We start from the raw sequence: 15140 nt of genomic DNA, 5'->3' as shown, positions 1-15140 counted from the left end.
CTGCTTTGCCCTTCGGATAACTGTCGCCCTCTGTAGCCCAACTGGAAGCACGTGAAAAACACAGGCCTTCGGAAAAACACATTTTTTGACTTTATCACACGCTTTAAAATGTTAGATAAGTGAATTAGTGTCATATACATATAATGTACGAAAAATGACAAAGATTACAAAGTTGCCATGTTCTCAGAAAACACAATGTATGATGAGTCAAAAAAATAAATAAAAAAATTAACTTAAAAATAAGTCAAAAAAAAAAAAACATTAAAACATTAAAAATATTAAACAGATAATGTGTAACCACAATGTAACATGCCGACTGTCTTTTTAAAAGGGGTCTACAACAGAACTTAAATTTGTGACAAATGTCAACTTACAAATCCATCACACTAAAGCCATCCAGCTCAATATAGCCTACACACAAATTAGGCTATGTGAATTTTCCACAAAAAGAAATAAATAAAATAAATACATAACTAAATTACACTTTGGCTTGGCTGTAACAGGCAGATATTTTTATGAGGAAAATCATTTCTTCAGTTATTCTGCTATAGAGTTTAGTTATATAAATAAATATAAACATTGTATTTTTCTTTTAAGATCTTATTAGCACTTTAAGGCCTGGTTTCACAGACAGGGTTTAGGTTAAACCAGGATTAGGCCATTGTACAATTAGGACATTTAAGTATCTTTTATAAACATGCCTTAGAAAATAACATTACTTGTGTGCATCTCGGACAAGTCAAGTCACCTTTATTTATATAGCGCTTTAAACAAAATACATTGCGTCAAAGCAACTGAACAACGTTCATTAGGAAAACAGTGTGTCAATAATGCAAAATGACAGTTAAAGGCAGTTCATCATTGAATTCAGTGATGTCCTCTCTGTTCAGTTCATCTCTGCCCTGTACAAAACAAGGGCACCGACATAGTTTAAAATCAGTGTAAGTGTCTTTCAGTGAAAACAGCCCAGACATGCATTTTAGTCCGAGACTAGGCTTAAGTCTTGTCTGTGAAACCGTGGGTATAACTGCTAACCTTGCACTTGCACACTGCCATTAAGAATTTCAAAGGGAAAGGCAGACTAGAGTTAATAAACACTTTTCCCACAGTCTTCCTTCAAATTTTGATCAAATAACTGACATTTTCATTCAGTTTTTTTATTTATGAGCTGTCAGCAGAGGCACTAAGAAATGCAGTCAGTGGCACATTCTTCTTATTTTGTTTAGAAACCTTTACAATTGACTACTCTTGTAGGTCTACCTGACGAAACATATCTTCCTCCTGGTTTACCTGAAAACCAGTAAATTGATAATGGCAATCATATAAAAATGTGAATTTTAAGCTACCTATTTTTAACCATGGCGACTATTTTTATGGTTAATAAGTTATGACATAATATTGTAACTATTAACAAACTATTAACTAAACAATAGAAAACAATTTATATCGACAATGTAGATTCTCACTTTAATACCTGTGAGTTGTCTGCCTGCAGTAGAATAATTATACTGGAAGAGTGCACAAACTCAACTAGTAGCCAGTTATAGCAATCTGGGAACATGTATAAAATAAAATAAAAAGGTTTTACTCTATATGGTGAGGTGAATGCAAATAGACACCCAAAACAAAATAACTCTAAAGTATGAATAAAAACTAACCTCAGAGTTAATGTCTAACATTCACATTTAAAGCAGGAATCAAAATACAGATGTGCCCATTCTGATATTTCGAAGGATTTACTTTTGAGTCTTCAGATGTGACCACAGCGCCATTAGGGCAATATGAAGAATTACTATAAAAATTGGATAACATTCAGTGTACAATGAAAATGGAAGAGGTGACTGTAATAATTGACTGGAGCTCTGTTTGTTTTTTGGCACAGCAGCTGGGCCCGAACTGAGTGACGGTGATGCCCCCTCCTGCTCATTTTTGGTATGACTGCCACTTATATTTACAGACATCCAACATGTGGGACATGACATATCCTGCTCTAGCCAGGAACCCAAGCATGATATGAAAACAAACACAGGTACAGTACCAGCATCTTGGAGACCATTTAAAGAGATTTCCTAGAAAAATGTCTGATATATTTCCACAGCAAAGTATAATACTTTATTATAGTCACCCATTCAGCTCAGTGCTGCATGACAGAATATATTCACATATTGTAGAGAACTTAGCAATCATCTAGGGTGGATAAGTAATTTCTTGTAGCTAATAAATCCTTCTCTATCTGTAATGTGACCCTTTTCATATTTGTGGAAAATGTGCCCACAGGGCAGTTTGTATGCAGTGTACATCTTTTCCCAGCAGATAGCACATCTGTCATCATGAGACATCAGCTCTTCCATTGTAGCCATAGAAAACCTGCCAAGAGACATTATGATTTAGTAGGCCCATCTTTTTTCTCTTCATTAATGCAAATTGGCAAAACAGAGGGCACATATAACAGCTGTTACCTTACTCATGTACAAAAATAAACCAGCATGCAGAATAATAATACACTACGGGAGAAAACAGAGTTTGATAAACTTAAATGGATATTTCAGGAAATTAAACATCATAAATATGTAGGTAGTTTTTGTGTTGTTGTAACCTGCATTGCATTTCCTGAGAAAAGAAACCTAACTGTCTCGGTATAATCAAATCAGCCACAGAGAACCAGTTATTTCCATAGAGCTGAAAAGAGACATGGGCAAAAGACAAAAACATTTATAAGAAATGCAATTGATTTAAAAGGAATAAAACAGCTAAATGTTCCATGTGTGATTGATTGTAAATAGGAATGTGGTAGTTAAAAATTGCATTTGGAAGCAATGTGTGAGGTCACCATAACACCGGTATGACCGAGCATGAGCTCTTGAAGCTCCGCACTCTTCTGAGAAGGGAGTTCCCACGGACATGAAAAGCAAGCAACCCGTGAGACAAGATGTATGCAACAAATACACACAATATCATAGATTACACTGAATGTATAATTTAACACTAAAAAGGAAATTAACTTGTAGAATAGAAAGTTCCACATTTTGTCCTTAAGGTTCTTTTAGCAGGAATGTAAAGAAAATAAATGAACATATAGAAGGCTCCATTAGTCATACATTGCTACTGTATGTCTGGATATGGAGAAACACACTGAAACATAATTAATTCCTTATATTAAAGCTGACCTGTTTTTAATTTATTCTAAAATCACCAAACACAACAAGCTGGACAGATTTTGCCACCAGCAGGAGAAAACAGCACAGTGGGTTCACAATGACCGGAGGAGATGAACAATCTACAATGTATTTGTTTGAATTAGTGCTGTCAAATGATTAATCGCCATTAATCATATCCAAAATAAAAAATATATTTTTATTTGCATTACATATCTGTGAGTACTACTGTGCATATTTATTATGCATATATAAATACACACAAATGCAGCATATATTTAGAAAATATTTATTACATGTATTTATATATATATATTTATGTATTTATTATATATAAATATATTTAATATATAAAGGTAACGTATTTTTCTTAAATATATACATGCATGGGTGTGTGTTTATATATACATAATAAATATACACAGTACATACATATAATATGTAAACTAATATTTAATTTTGGATGCGATTAATCGTTTGACAGCACTAGTTTGAAAAAAAGTTTTCATACAATGACATGCATCAATGATGAATATGAAACAATTTAATAATTGAGTTTAATGTAAATGTGACAAATTCTTAGAAATAACTTCATATTCATGTTGGTTTCATACATTTAAAACAAATGTTAAAATTATCATGTTAAAATTCAGTGCAGTCAGAAGTTTTTGTATTTATTTATTTATTTTTTGCTACATCACATTTTTATTTTTTTATTAATAATAAATATTATGCCAGACGACTCCAAGAGTGTTACACTTTAACATTTTACTTTAAGCCTCAGGAGGAAAAAATTTCCCAGGAGGTAAAAATGTTTAAATGTTTATATATGTATCAGAAAAACTAACACTGACACTGACCCATATAATTCTGGGTTATGTAAGGATATCTGTATATACTTACCCATATACAGAAACTTTCCGTATCGTGATGCCACAAAACAGTTGCATATAATTCTTCATTGTATTGTCATCGCCTGTCCTGCAAGTGGGTGAGTCCTGAGAGAGTTTGTTCGTGAGAATGGTCTGTTTGAACGGATCTTTCGTCTCTCCATACACAACACATTGTAGATGCATCCTGACAGTAAATATACACTGAATGCTGCATATTTGAACCCAGGACAGCACATCTACAACCCTCAGCACCATATAAGCACCAATACAAAAAAATTACAACAGTTTCTCTCTGTCTTTAACTGACAATCGATAATTGGATACTTTAAGACATAAATATTCCATTTTGGCCGTCTAAAGCAGAGTAATGTTAAACCTGTCCTTAATGCGAGTCTTCAGCGTTATCTTTCACTTTACTTCAGGAGGCACAGGAGAGTGCACAAACAAGGGAACAAGAGCCAAAATAGAATCAGATTATCAAACTGCTCCTTTAAAATCAATTTCATCGTTTTTAAATTAAAGTGAAATTAGATACCAATATGGAAGATTTATGCTTTATTATTTCTCAGGTTAAGTAATTTTTTTGTTTATTCTTAGCCTCATAACTTGCATGGATGCAAACATTTTGAATACATGTATATGAGACATTCAATGAAGGTTGTCACAATGGATGTAAATAAATAAATAAACAATAGACTAGACAGTTGAAAGGAAATAATTAACATAGGGCCAACTTATTTTCTTAAAGAATTAATTCACAAAATGTCTGTATATATTGTGTTTTTTTCTGCTCTTTATATGTTATTTCTCCTACCAATGTACTTTTTACCAGGGCCGTGCACAGACATTTTGAGGGGCAGTGGCCCAAACCAAAAATGGGGCACTGGGGGGTGGGTGCTTGTTAATACAGTTTTATAATGTTGTTACAAATATACAAATTAAAAGAGAAGACGGCACACACTGTAATAATTTCAGACTTTATTGTAGATGTTTAAATAGATTGTAATGAAGGCCACGATGGGGAAATTTTCCCAATTTATGTATTTATTAACAAACTGTTCATCTTTAAACACCGTCTGACACCCTCTTCAGCAAACTGGAAGAAATCAGGTTAAGGGGGACACTTTTTTAGGCATCCAGGCCAGGTGTGGCAGATGGACCCAGGCCGATGGACAAATCTCTAGCAGGTGAAAATCTAACTGAAAATGGCCCGAGTGTACGGAGATGCTTTGTGTATGAGGCAGATGTAAATAGCAAACGTCAAATTTGTAAGTTTTAACTAGACTTTAATGGAGTCAGCAGTTTGCTTGACAGAAAATAAGTTTGTATTGTTTTTCGTTGTTGGTGGAGTGTTATTTTGGTTTTCAATCACTGAATAGAGGCTTCACAAGGTCCTAAAGATGGTGGCCTGAAAAAAAGGCATGGGACTGAAACCCATGAATAGCAACAGTAGATCTCTTTTGTTAACGACTAGGTTGTATGACCTTTGACTAGGTTTGCAGGAGAGCATTTAGTCTGCTTGATCTGTGGAGTCCATGTAGGCTAACTGAATTGATGAGGACACATACTATAAACATGCTGATATGATGAGATCATGCTTTCACAGCAAATGCTAAAGAACTAACAGTTCATTGCAGAGCTCTCACCTCTCTTTTTTCTCTGGAGACCTGTTTCTACTCTTCTACTTCTTTCTTTCTTTCAGAACCAATTTTTATTTACTTATTTTGTGTTTCCTTCACATTTTAGATTTTTTTGTAGACACCACAACAACCCAATCACAGAGTGTGCAGCCTTCTGGAGGTATATTAACGTGTGTATTAAATACAGCAATAACAGCTTGTGGATTCTTCTTGGAGTCTGCACTCAATGAGTCACAAATCACAACGTTAGTAACAGCACGGAGAACTCATTAAAGGTACAAACTACTGTATGACGCTTAATTGAATAGTCAGTTTAGAACATGTGCATAGATTATCAATAATATAATACTTTGTTGTCAGGTAAAATTGGTTGGTATTCATGTACACATATTACAGCCTTTTCTGCTTTTTTCATGCATATGCAGTGTCTGTGAATTATATATGCTACCATTCAAAGGTTTGTGTTCAGTAGAAGTTTTTTTTGTGCGTGTAAGAATATTTTAGACATATATGCCCCCTAACTTTTGAACACCAGATAAATTGGTTCAGAAAAAAAATGGAACCAACCATGTGCGGTTAACTGAATGAATTAATAAATAATTCAGAGAAACGTTCTACAAAGCGCCACAAGGTGGTACCAACGAGTCAACAATTAGTCTCATCAAGGGACTTCTCATGCATGAAGGATTCCTGTGGATTCATTGAAAGTTGTCTTATTAAATAACCTCTACTTGGATCCTGTATGTCTTTATTTTTCATTTTTGAGCATTTTTCTACAGTAGCAAGCCTAATGACATGTCATAATCATTTCAACATATTGTTAGCCTACTTGCTAACTGTTATATAACCTCTAAATACAGTAATATGTGAAACGACACAAAAGCATCAGTAGGCTTTTAGATTATACGATTATCATTTCAGCAACTTGGTAATTACTAACTGTCGCATAGTCCTATTATTCAGAGCTCGTGTAACAAACGTGAGGTCAGACATGACGCTGACTCATATTTGCCTCCATGCGTTTACAAGAATTAGCACGTTAAATTAGAAGGGCTATTCGCATACATAAACAAATATAAATATATAGGCTAATCTGAAAAATATGGCATATATGAGCGTGCGAAATATTGAACTGATGGGTTGGTTCCAAAATTAAAGGGAAGTTAACTTAAAAAAATAGCCTAGCCTACTTCACACAGTGCACTCAGTACGTCTTTCGTCGTTCCAATGGGTTACTTTGTTGACGTCCGGAGGAAATCTAATTAGTTCTCAAGCGTTTTAGAGGAAGAACCAAATCAGACATAGCAGACGAAATAACAAAGCTGTAACGTTATTTAAACTGCACACACACCTTACATTAGAAATAAAATATGTAAACCAGCCACAACAATGACTTTTTATATAGCCATGTGTATATATAGTCATTTACCATTACATAATCGTGTCTCGTACCTCCCCCAAGACAAGAGGCACTCGGCAGTCCAGTCATCCGCCTGCATGTGCGGCACACTGCATCAACAGCGCTCATGTTAACAGCCAATTAATCAGCCGCTTGATTACAGCGCGCTGCGAGCTCTGAGCTCGGCTTTGAAGGCGATTGCGACGCTGCTGTGCGATGCCATTCATCAACATGTGACAGGAGCAACAAAGGCTCGAGCTGGAATGGAGCGAGATGTTTTTGATTAAACGCTTCCAAGGAGATGAACCAAACAAACGTTGCCATGAACGAGTGTGTTTGGTTACAAACAGTGAGAGGGCAGGGGGAGGCTGCCGGAGCCAGGTGCCGCTGTTGTGTTTGTGTCTGGCGCGGCTGCCATGGCAACAGAGGGACCGGCGTCTGTCCCTCAGGCTAGACTCCGGACGAATGGACCGGTGTGTAATGCTGGATATGCGTTTTGACTTTGTTATTAGGTCTGGTGTTATTTAACCACAGCTTTACTACTGTATTTTTGGTGGTTACTGTGGCTACAGTGGCACATTTTTGTTAGGTTTATGAGAGGAAGCACAGGCAGGTGTAAAGAACTTCATTTTATGCGTGCTGCATAAAGCAAAAAAAAAAAAAAAAGAAAGAAAAAAAAAGGTTTCAACCTTTACAAAGCCAGAGATCTCAAGTATAATTTTTTTAACAATGTAAAATTATTTTGCTTGGCATATCATTTCAAAACAGCCTTCATGATTCCTCAATTCATGGACCCCTAGTTGAAAGACCCTACAGAATATTAGCATGATGGATGTTTTTAATCACGCTGTAGAATGTGAAGCAATAATCTATTCCATCTTTATTTTGAAACTAGTAGTTATAGTAATGCATAGTAGCTATTAATTACAGACACAATAAACCATAAAAAAAAAACCTTACACATCAAAAGTTATTTAGTAATAGTTTATACAAAGGCAGTTTCCAGTTTCAGTAACACAGTAAGCTAACTTAAAGATATAACAATGTATTTTTGGTAATAATAACAGAAGAGTATAGCTAACACACACATAAAGCTGGTTTACCATTATCCTTTGGAGAATGACATTTAAGTCTTAGTAATGAAAGTTGTTACATTTTATTGACAGCGAATCCATTAGTGAATCTATCTACAAATGTTGGAGGAAATAATTCTCTTAAAGGGTTCCCTGTGTTCCACTTGTCTCTCTCTGAAGCACTGTGATGTTTAGATGCTCCTAGCTATTAAACAGCAACATAAAAACTGAAACAAATACACTACTTATCTGTTTTCCCAACCAAAGAGCTGTCTTTATGCGTCCTCTTTTGAGATTTTCACCTGAAATCCTACATACAGCAGGGACTGGTATCTGCATGAAAGGATTGAGACCAGTCTTCTCTTACCCTTCTGTCAACTTTCTCATGAAAACCGACTGTAGTACTGTTTTTTAATCCTTAAAGACAGACATTTACAACACATCCTGTGTTACACTGCATAGTGGCTGTGTGATTTTACAGGTTAAAGTTCAAGTTTGGCTTTGGTCCAGACCTAAGTGCTGATGAAGATGAAGCTCAGAGCTTGCTGACGTGGAGACAGTGGGGCCTTACTTCTCCTTTGTCTTCTCGTCATAAGTCCCAGCATTCTTGTAGGCACCTACATAACCTGTGTGCTCCACAATCTCCTCCCGCCCTCCTTTTCCTTTGCCTTTCCCGCTGTCATCAAAGCGCTCCTTGTGGGAGCCTGTATATTTAGTTGTGTCAGTTAACCGATCCACAGCCCCAGTTTTTGCCACTTTCTAGAATGGTTAAACAAATATAACATACAAATGAGTGAAATATATAATATAATATTATATAACATATATGTTGATCTGCACAAGGCTGTTTCAGCCTGCCTAAGCAGAGCCTTTCTGGCATTGAATGAATTCCACATAGACATCACATATTCTTGCAACTCCTTTTGAGCTTAACTAGTTGCCAGGTTTGATTTATTGTTGTTTGATTTGTTACTGCCCTCTAGTGCTGAACCGACTGAGGAATGATGTAGTAGCTTGTTAGCGGTTCTCAATCTTTCTTCTGGAGGTCTACCAACACTATTCATTTTAGGTGCCGCTTTTATTTGACACATCCAAATGAGTTCATAAAAAAGTGCATGCATCTACAGATGAACTGAATTATGTGGTAGATACAGGAGACAGCCAAACTTTGCAGTGTTGAAGGAGCTTTATGAGCAACATTTTAAATATTCAAGCAATACCCTCCCATAATTCTGTCACATCTAAGATATTATTTGGCTAGATATTATATGCAAGAAGTTGATGCATGATGTCATTCAAATGTCAAACAAATAACCTTTCTGTCTTCTTGCTTTTTTTTTTTCTTTAGGATTATTCAAGTCCTAGTGCTCTTATTTGATTTAAAAATCACTATTATTGTAAAATAATTAAAACTGTTTATTTAAGCTGAATTTTATTTAAGCATCCAGTTATCAGTGTCACATGACCTCCAGAAATCATTCTAATATGCTGATTCGGTTCTCAAGAGAGATTAATTATTATTGTCAGTGCTGATTAGTATCTTTGTGAAACCATGGTACAGTGAAACCATGATTATTTTCAGGGATTCTCTGATGAATTGAAAGTTTGAAAGAACAGCATATATTATTTGAAATAGAAATGTGAAACATTGAAAATGTATTTACTGATCAATAATTTATATATATATATATATATATATATATATATATATATATAAATTCCAATATTGATTTGCTATCTTGCACAGTATAGTCACATTTGTTTATATCAACATACATTCATGCAGAAATGCCTCAAATGATTGTTTTCAAATGGTTGACTTACCGTAACACCAACGTTGGTGGGTTCTTTTCCCTCGATTAGCTTATATATAGACTGCAGTGCCTCTTCTTTGCTTTGATTTTTGAATCTCTTTGGGGCCAGTTCTTCTAGAGCTTTCTGGAACTCCTCATATGTTATGACCCGAGATGTCTTCGCTCTAAATAATATGATAAACATATCCTTTTCAATATCTGTGTGACATTGCCAGTACTGTACAGTTATGTTTTATACTTAATCTATGAAAATGTTGTTAATATTTTAATATTTACATGTTTTTATGTTTTATGTGGTTTATTTTGCATGCACAAAAAAGTAATATATATATAATAACTATATAACAACAACAACAACAAACAAAAAATGCTGAAAAACTCACTTGACTTTTGTGAAGACAATATCTACATCAGTGCCAGTGACATTCTTACTGTCAATAACTTTGCAATCTTTGCACAGTTTAGCCCAGTTTTTCCCATTCATCTCTTTTCCAGTGGCTTTGGTGTCACCATGAACAGCAAACTTCTTAAAGGCTCTCAGAAGCTCATCCATTTCTGTACTTTCTGCCATGTTGGTTATTCTGCCAAACAAATAGTAAAACGATGACCTAATGGAACTATTTCTCAAGAAAAAGAGGTGTATTAACTGACCAAATAAGACATCTGAAATAGTGGCATGATCTACTGGCATTACTGAAGCCTTAATGATGAAAGAGAAGACAGAATACTGTGTTTCACTCAGAAAAGAAAGATTACACTGCATTATTATCTAAAAGGAATCTCAGATGTGTATTATACAGTATACACAAATAACGTCTACAGCCTCAGGCTGTACAGATAAAGTTGAGCCCAGACAACAAAGCACCTTACGCTCTGAATTAGCTGTTCTGACTGAACTGAATTATCCAAATTGTCCTGTGATTTTGACTTAGAAATATTTCACTAAATGGTCTTCTTATTGTAGCGTTTTGAAAAACTTCTTCAGCAGGTCACCCTGTTTTCCATTACGTTTTGAATGGCCTGAATGAATAAAATACAAATTAAAGAACCAGCCAAAAGTAACACATTCAGTGTGTGTGGAACAGCAGAGCCTGGTTTAAAATTTAAGGGCTGTAAGGACTGAGCTAATGAGGTGATTATCAGCACTCAGCAGACTTCTAATTATTCACTTCAGAGCACTGCTCAACAGACAAAAACACATTTCCTAAACATTTTCAGAAGGCCTCTTTCCCTCCTCAGTAGTTCTACTGTCTTTTTCAGCAAGCTTAGCTTCTCAGATATAACAAATCATACATACTGTTGCAGTGCTGTCTCTATGAAAATTTCTTATTAACTTTAAATATAAAGTTTAAAATAATAATAATTTGAGAATAGGGATGTTCACACTACAACCATAACAATAATGACAATAGCATTTTCATGAAAACAGCCACTGCCACCAGAATCCATCAGACTTAAAAAAAAAACTAAAGCAACAGAGGACATAACTGACAAAATTCTCATATAGTTAGTATTATAGTAATCTATATATAGTGGACAGTGTTCTTGCTGTAAACAACCTTAAGTTGGGCAGTTGGACTTAATAGATTTCATTGAAAATCATTTACTGTTTGATGGCCACTATGTTTTTCAGCACTATGATTATGATTAGCATTATGATCCCATCCAGTTGGAAGATATAATACATATTTGATATTCTGAGCCAATTTTAGAACATATATTGTGTATGATGCCCAATTTTCCTCTGTAAACATTTAAAAAACTGGCAAGTGTAGGGTGCCTAACATTTTAAATCTGTTCCTATTTCAAATGCTGAGAAGTGTATTCCAGCCTTTAACTGTCTTTATTATTCTTTCGTATCAATACTATAGTGAGAAAAGGGACAGTAGAGAGTATCAATTTGAATCAGAAATTTGCTAATACCCATTCCAGCCTCAATCACGCTAATATGATAGGTAAAAAAAAACAAGTATGAGATTGTTGATGGAAAATACAACAAAGCATTGTCTCTGTACTTGCAACTGCATTAATTCAAAGCTCATTGAATCTGTGGATGTATTTGGAGAACGTAGAATTTCAGAAGTGAGGCCGATTCTAGATTTCTTGGTGTGGCTGTACAGTCCAGTCATTGTTGATGGAGGCGAGAGTAGGTGTGTGTATGGTCTGATGTGTCTTGGAGTTATTGTGGAATGTTTCAGATGGATGTCAGAAGTTTGGCAGCCGATGGCTCATGGAGAGAGAGGTGATGAGTGTACAGCAGCAGTGGGTGGGCTTGCCCTGGCTTCAACTCCAGCTCCTTCAGCCATCTGTAGTCTCCTCTGAGCTCGAGTGTTGCATCAAACAGTCTCTTACGCTCACCAAGGCTGCATTTATTTGATCACAAATACAGTAAAAAGAGTTATATTGTTTTAAATATTTTTAAAGTTTAAAATAACTATTTTCTATATTCAGATTTTTGAAAATGTAACTAATTCCTGTAATGGCAATGCTCAATATTAAGCAACCATTACTCCAGACGTCAATGTCACGTGATCTTTCAGAAATCATTCTAATATGCTGATTTGCTGCTCAAGAAACGTTTCTTATTATAATCAAGGTTGAAAACAGTGCCGCTTGGTGTTTTTGTGCTGCTACATTTTTCATGATTCTTTGATGAATGTAAAGTTCAAATGAACAGCTTTTATTTGAAATAGAAATATTTAGCATTATTATAAGAAATGTTTTTTTTTCTGTCACATTTGATGAATTTAATGTGTTCTTGCTGAATGCAAAAAAAAGACAAGTTATTTTTTAAAGAGAATGAATCCAAACATTGATGCACCATGTTGTAATAATCACTGGTTTGTCAAACAGTTCCTCCGTCACTGAACCATTGAAATAATCTCATTTTATAAGTCGTCAGGCTTAACATGTTGCATGTGTGTGCTGTGTATTTCCCTAAAACAGTGTATGAGGGATCATGTGTGAGCTGCTGCTGAGGTTATTCTCACACAGGCGGCCGAATAAAGACATCATTGTGAGCATGAGCCTCACCCTTCTAACACACATGCAAAGGCAGCCGTCCACATAAACACACACTGCCCACCTCCCAAGAGATCCCCTCGCTCAGGACAGGACTTTGTGGAGGTGTCCATGGAAACCATTGTATTAAAGACGGAAACAGAGACACAAGTACCCACCCATCCAGACAAAACACAAAAACAAACACTAGACACATCATGTCCTGAAGACTTTATGAGCAGATTATAATCATATGTTTCAGCCCCAGTGTTTTATAGCTAAACCTTATTTGTGGTCCTGCCCTCGGGATACCTGTATTCCCCACATAAAATGTTTCTGTACCCTTACTCTGTATTTTATAATGAAGCATATACGATATATTTTAATATATGATAATCACAAAGCATAAAAAGTTATATATTTTATGGACAACCTAATGGGGTTTACTTTCTGATTAGACAGCAGCTCTATAATTAATCTGGTGATGTCAGCAGTGTTTTGTTCAACATTCATAACAAGAATATAATGAATAGCATCCTTATGTGCCAATGTGCCGTTGGGAAAACATCATCCAGTATATTTAGCTTATGTATAATTGCAATCTAAATCATTTTAGTCAGTGGCAGTTGTATTTATCCAAAGTGAACATGATTTCATCTTTTGGCACTTGATGGCCCTTAGTCAGACGCAGTGCAGATGTTGCATTTAGAACATGTTACTACTGTCTGATTTAAAATTATTATTTATTATTATTTTGTATTTGTGCGTGTATATATATATATATATATATATATATATATATATATATATATATATATTTTTTTTTTTTTTTTTTTTTTTTTTTTTTTTGCAATTAAAACTTTCTTTTCTACCCATTTTGACTTTTGTGTTTTATATTTATGACCAGAATGAGAGAAAAATACCAACAATAAAAAAGTAATAATGGATACTACATTCAACATGGTCTCATAGAAATGTCAATATTTTTTTTGGTGCAAAATCATGAAATTATGCCACTTCTTTGTGTCAGTTTATGCACTGAATTCACACTTTACTGTGTAGTAATATTTATATATAGCATGTTTCAATATGCAAACCAGAGCTGCTGATGCATGGTGTATTATGGGTCTATGACGTTATGTGTGCATGCATATACAGTAGCTAATAAGATGAGTGCATGCGTGCATGCATGTGCATTTGTATATGAAGACATTATCTCACATTTGTGTCAGTGAAATCGCTCTTACCTTTGCTACTGACTTCCAGCTGGTGGCAATCCACACACGCACACACGCTCCTTGGTCTGCACAACTTCTGTCCCGTTCTCTCTCTCTCTCTCACTCTCTCTCTCTCGTTACTCCCTTCTGAAATGGGCTTTAAAGGCTGAGGGCTTGTTATCATCTGTTTATTCCTGTATCCATGGAGACGTCCTGTTTAACATCAAGGGATGGCAATAAAAGAGAGAGAGGGAGCGTGTGTGTGTGTGTGTGTGTGTGTGTGTGTGTGTGTGAAAGAGAGAGAGAAAGAAAAAGATCCTACTCAAGTTATAGTGACCGGGGTCATTTATCAGTTGGGCTGAACTAGAGGCTTGAGCATAGCAACATAAGCCAGAAAAAGACTTAAACTCTATCCTGGGTGGGGTATTTGTATTTTATTTGTGTTTATCCTCTGTTTTGGCATTCTGTTTTTGAATCTAAATACTTCTTATTCATTGATGTGAATGCGTTAGAAGAGAGCAATAATGCAATTCATCCAGCACTACATAAATGTTTTAGTGTGTGCTTGTGAAAATGCTCATCCAATACTGCCGATGTGTGTGTGTCTATACTTAGCTACACTTTGAAACCAGATTTGTCCTGAGAAGTTCTCAAGCCAAATATGAAAAACCTCCATTTTAAGGACATTGAGGAATACTGTAATTTATACTGCATATAAATAAAGGTGGAGGCTTGGTTCTATTCATTGATTGTTGCAAGCTTTTTGTCGATTGTAGAGGATAGGTAAAAGCAAACTAAATGAATGGAGAAACCTGACATAAATCACCAGAGAGTTGTTTCACAAAAAATGAAATGTATTCATGCAAAATATGCATAAGAATGCATTTTCATTTAGGCAATAGTTGAATTTTCATTGCATGCCACCTTTAACGCTCTGGTATGCTTGATT

General features: G+C 35.2%; 1 protein-coding gene across 1 annotated transcript; it reads right to left on the bottom strand.

Annotated features, from left to right (window-relative positions):
* Positions 1-7956: 7956 nt before the first annotated feature.
* On the bottom strand, positions 7957-14354 carry LOC113106039 (tubulin polymerization-promoting protein family member 3-like). The gene is made up of 4 exons (XM_026267567.1): positions 14222-14354; positions 10358-10555; positions 9985-10138; positions 7957-8919 (listed from the first exon to the last, which is right to left on the bottom strand). The coding sequence occupies exons 2-4, from the start codon at positions 10543-10545 to the stop codon at positions 8728-8730; spliced, it is 534 nt and encodes a 177-aa protein (XP_026123352.1). The 5' UTR covers positions 10546-10555; positions 14222-14354; the 3' UTR covers positions 7957-8727.
* Positions 14355-15140: the final 786 nt, after the last annotated feature.

This window comes from Carassius auratus, chromosome 7 (genome assembly GCF_003368295.1).
Source record: "Carassius auratus strain Wakin chromosome 7, ASM336829v1, whole genome shotgun sequence".
NCBI classification, from domain to species: Eukaryota; Metazoa; Chordata; class Actinopteri; order Cypriniformes; family Cyprinidae; genus Carassius; species Carassius auratus.
Note: the sequence above shows the minus strand (reverse complement) of the source record. Positions and strands in the feature narration are given on the sequence as shown.

Bases quoted from the DNA above. Each gene is read 5' to 3' on its own strand.
- LOC113106039 (XM_026267567.1), bottom strand. From the start codon at position 10,545: ATGGCAGAAAGTACAGAAATGGATGAGCTTCTGAGAGCCTTTAAGAAG. The intron at 10,139-10,357 runs GTGAGTTTTTCA...CATATTATTTAG, and splicing joins ATTGTCTTCACAAAAGTCAA to AGCGAAGACATCTCGGGTCA. The intron at 8,920-9,984 runs GTAAGTCAACCA...TAACCATTCTAG, and splicing joins CCACCAACGTTGGTGTTACG to AAAGTGGCAAAAACTGGGGC.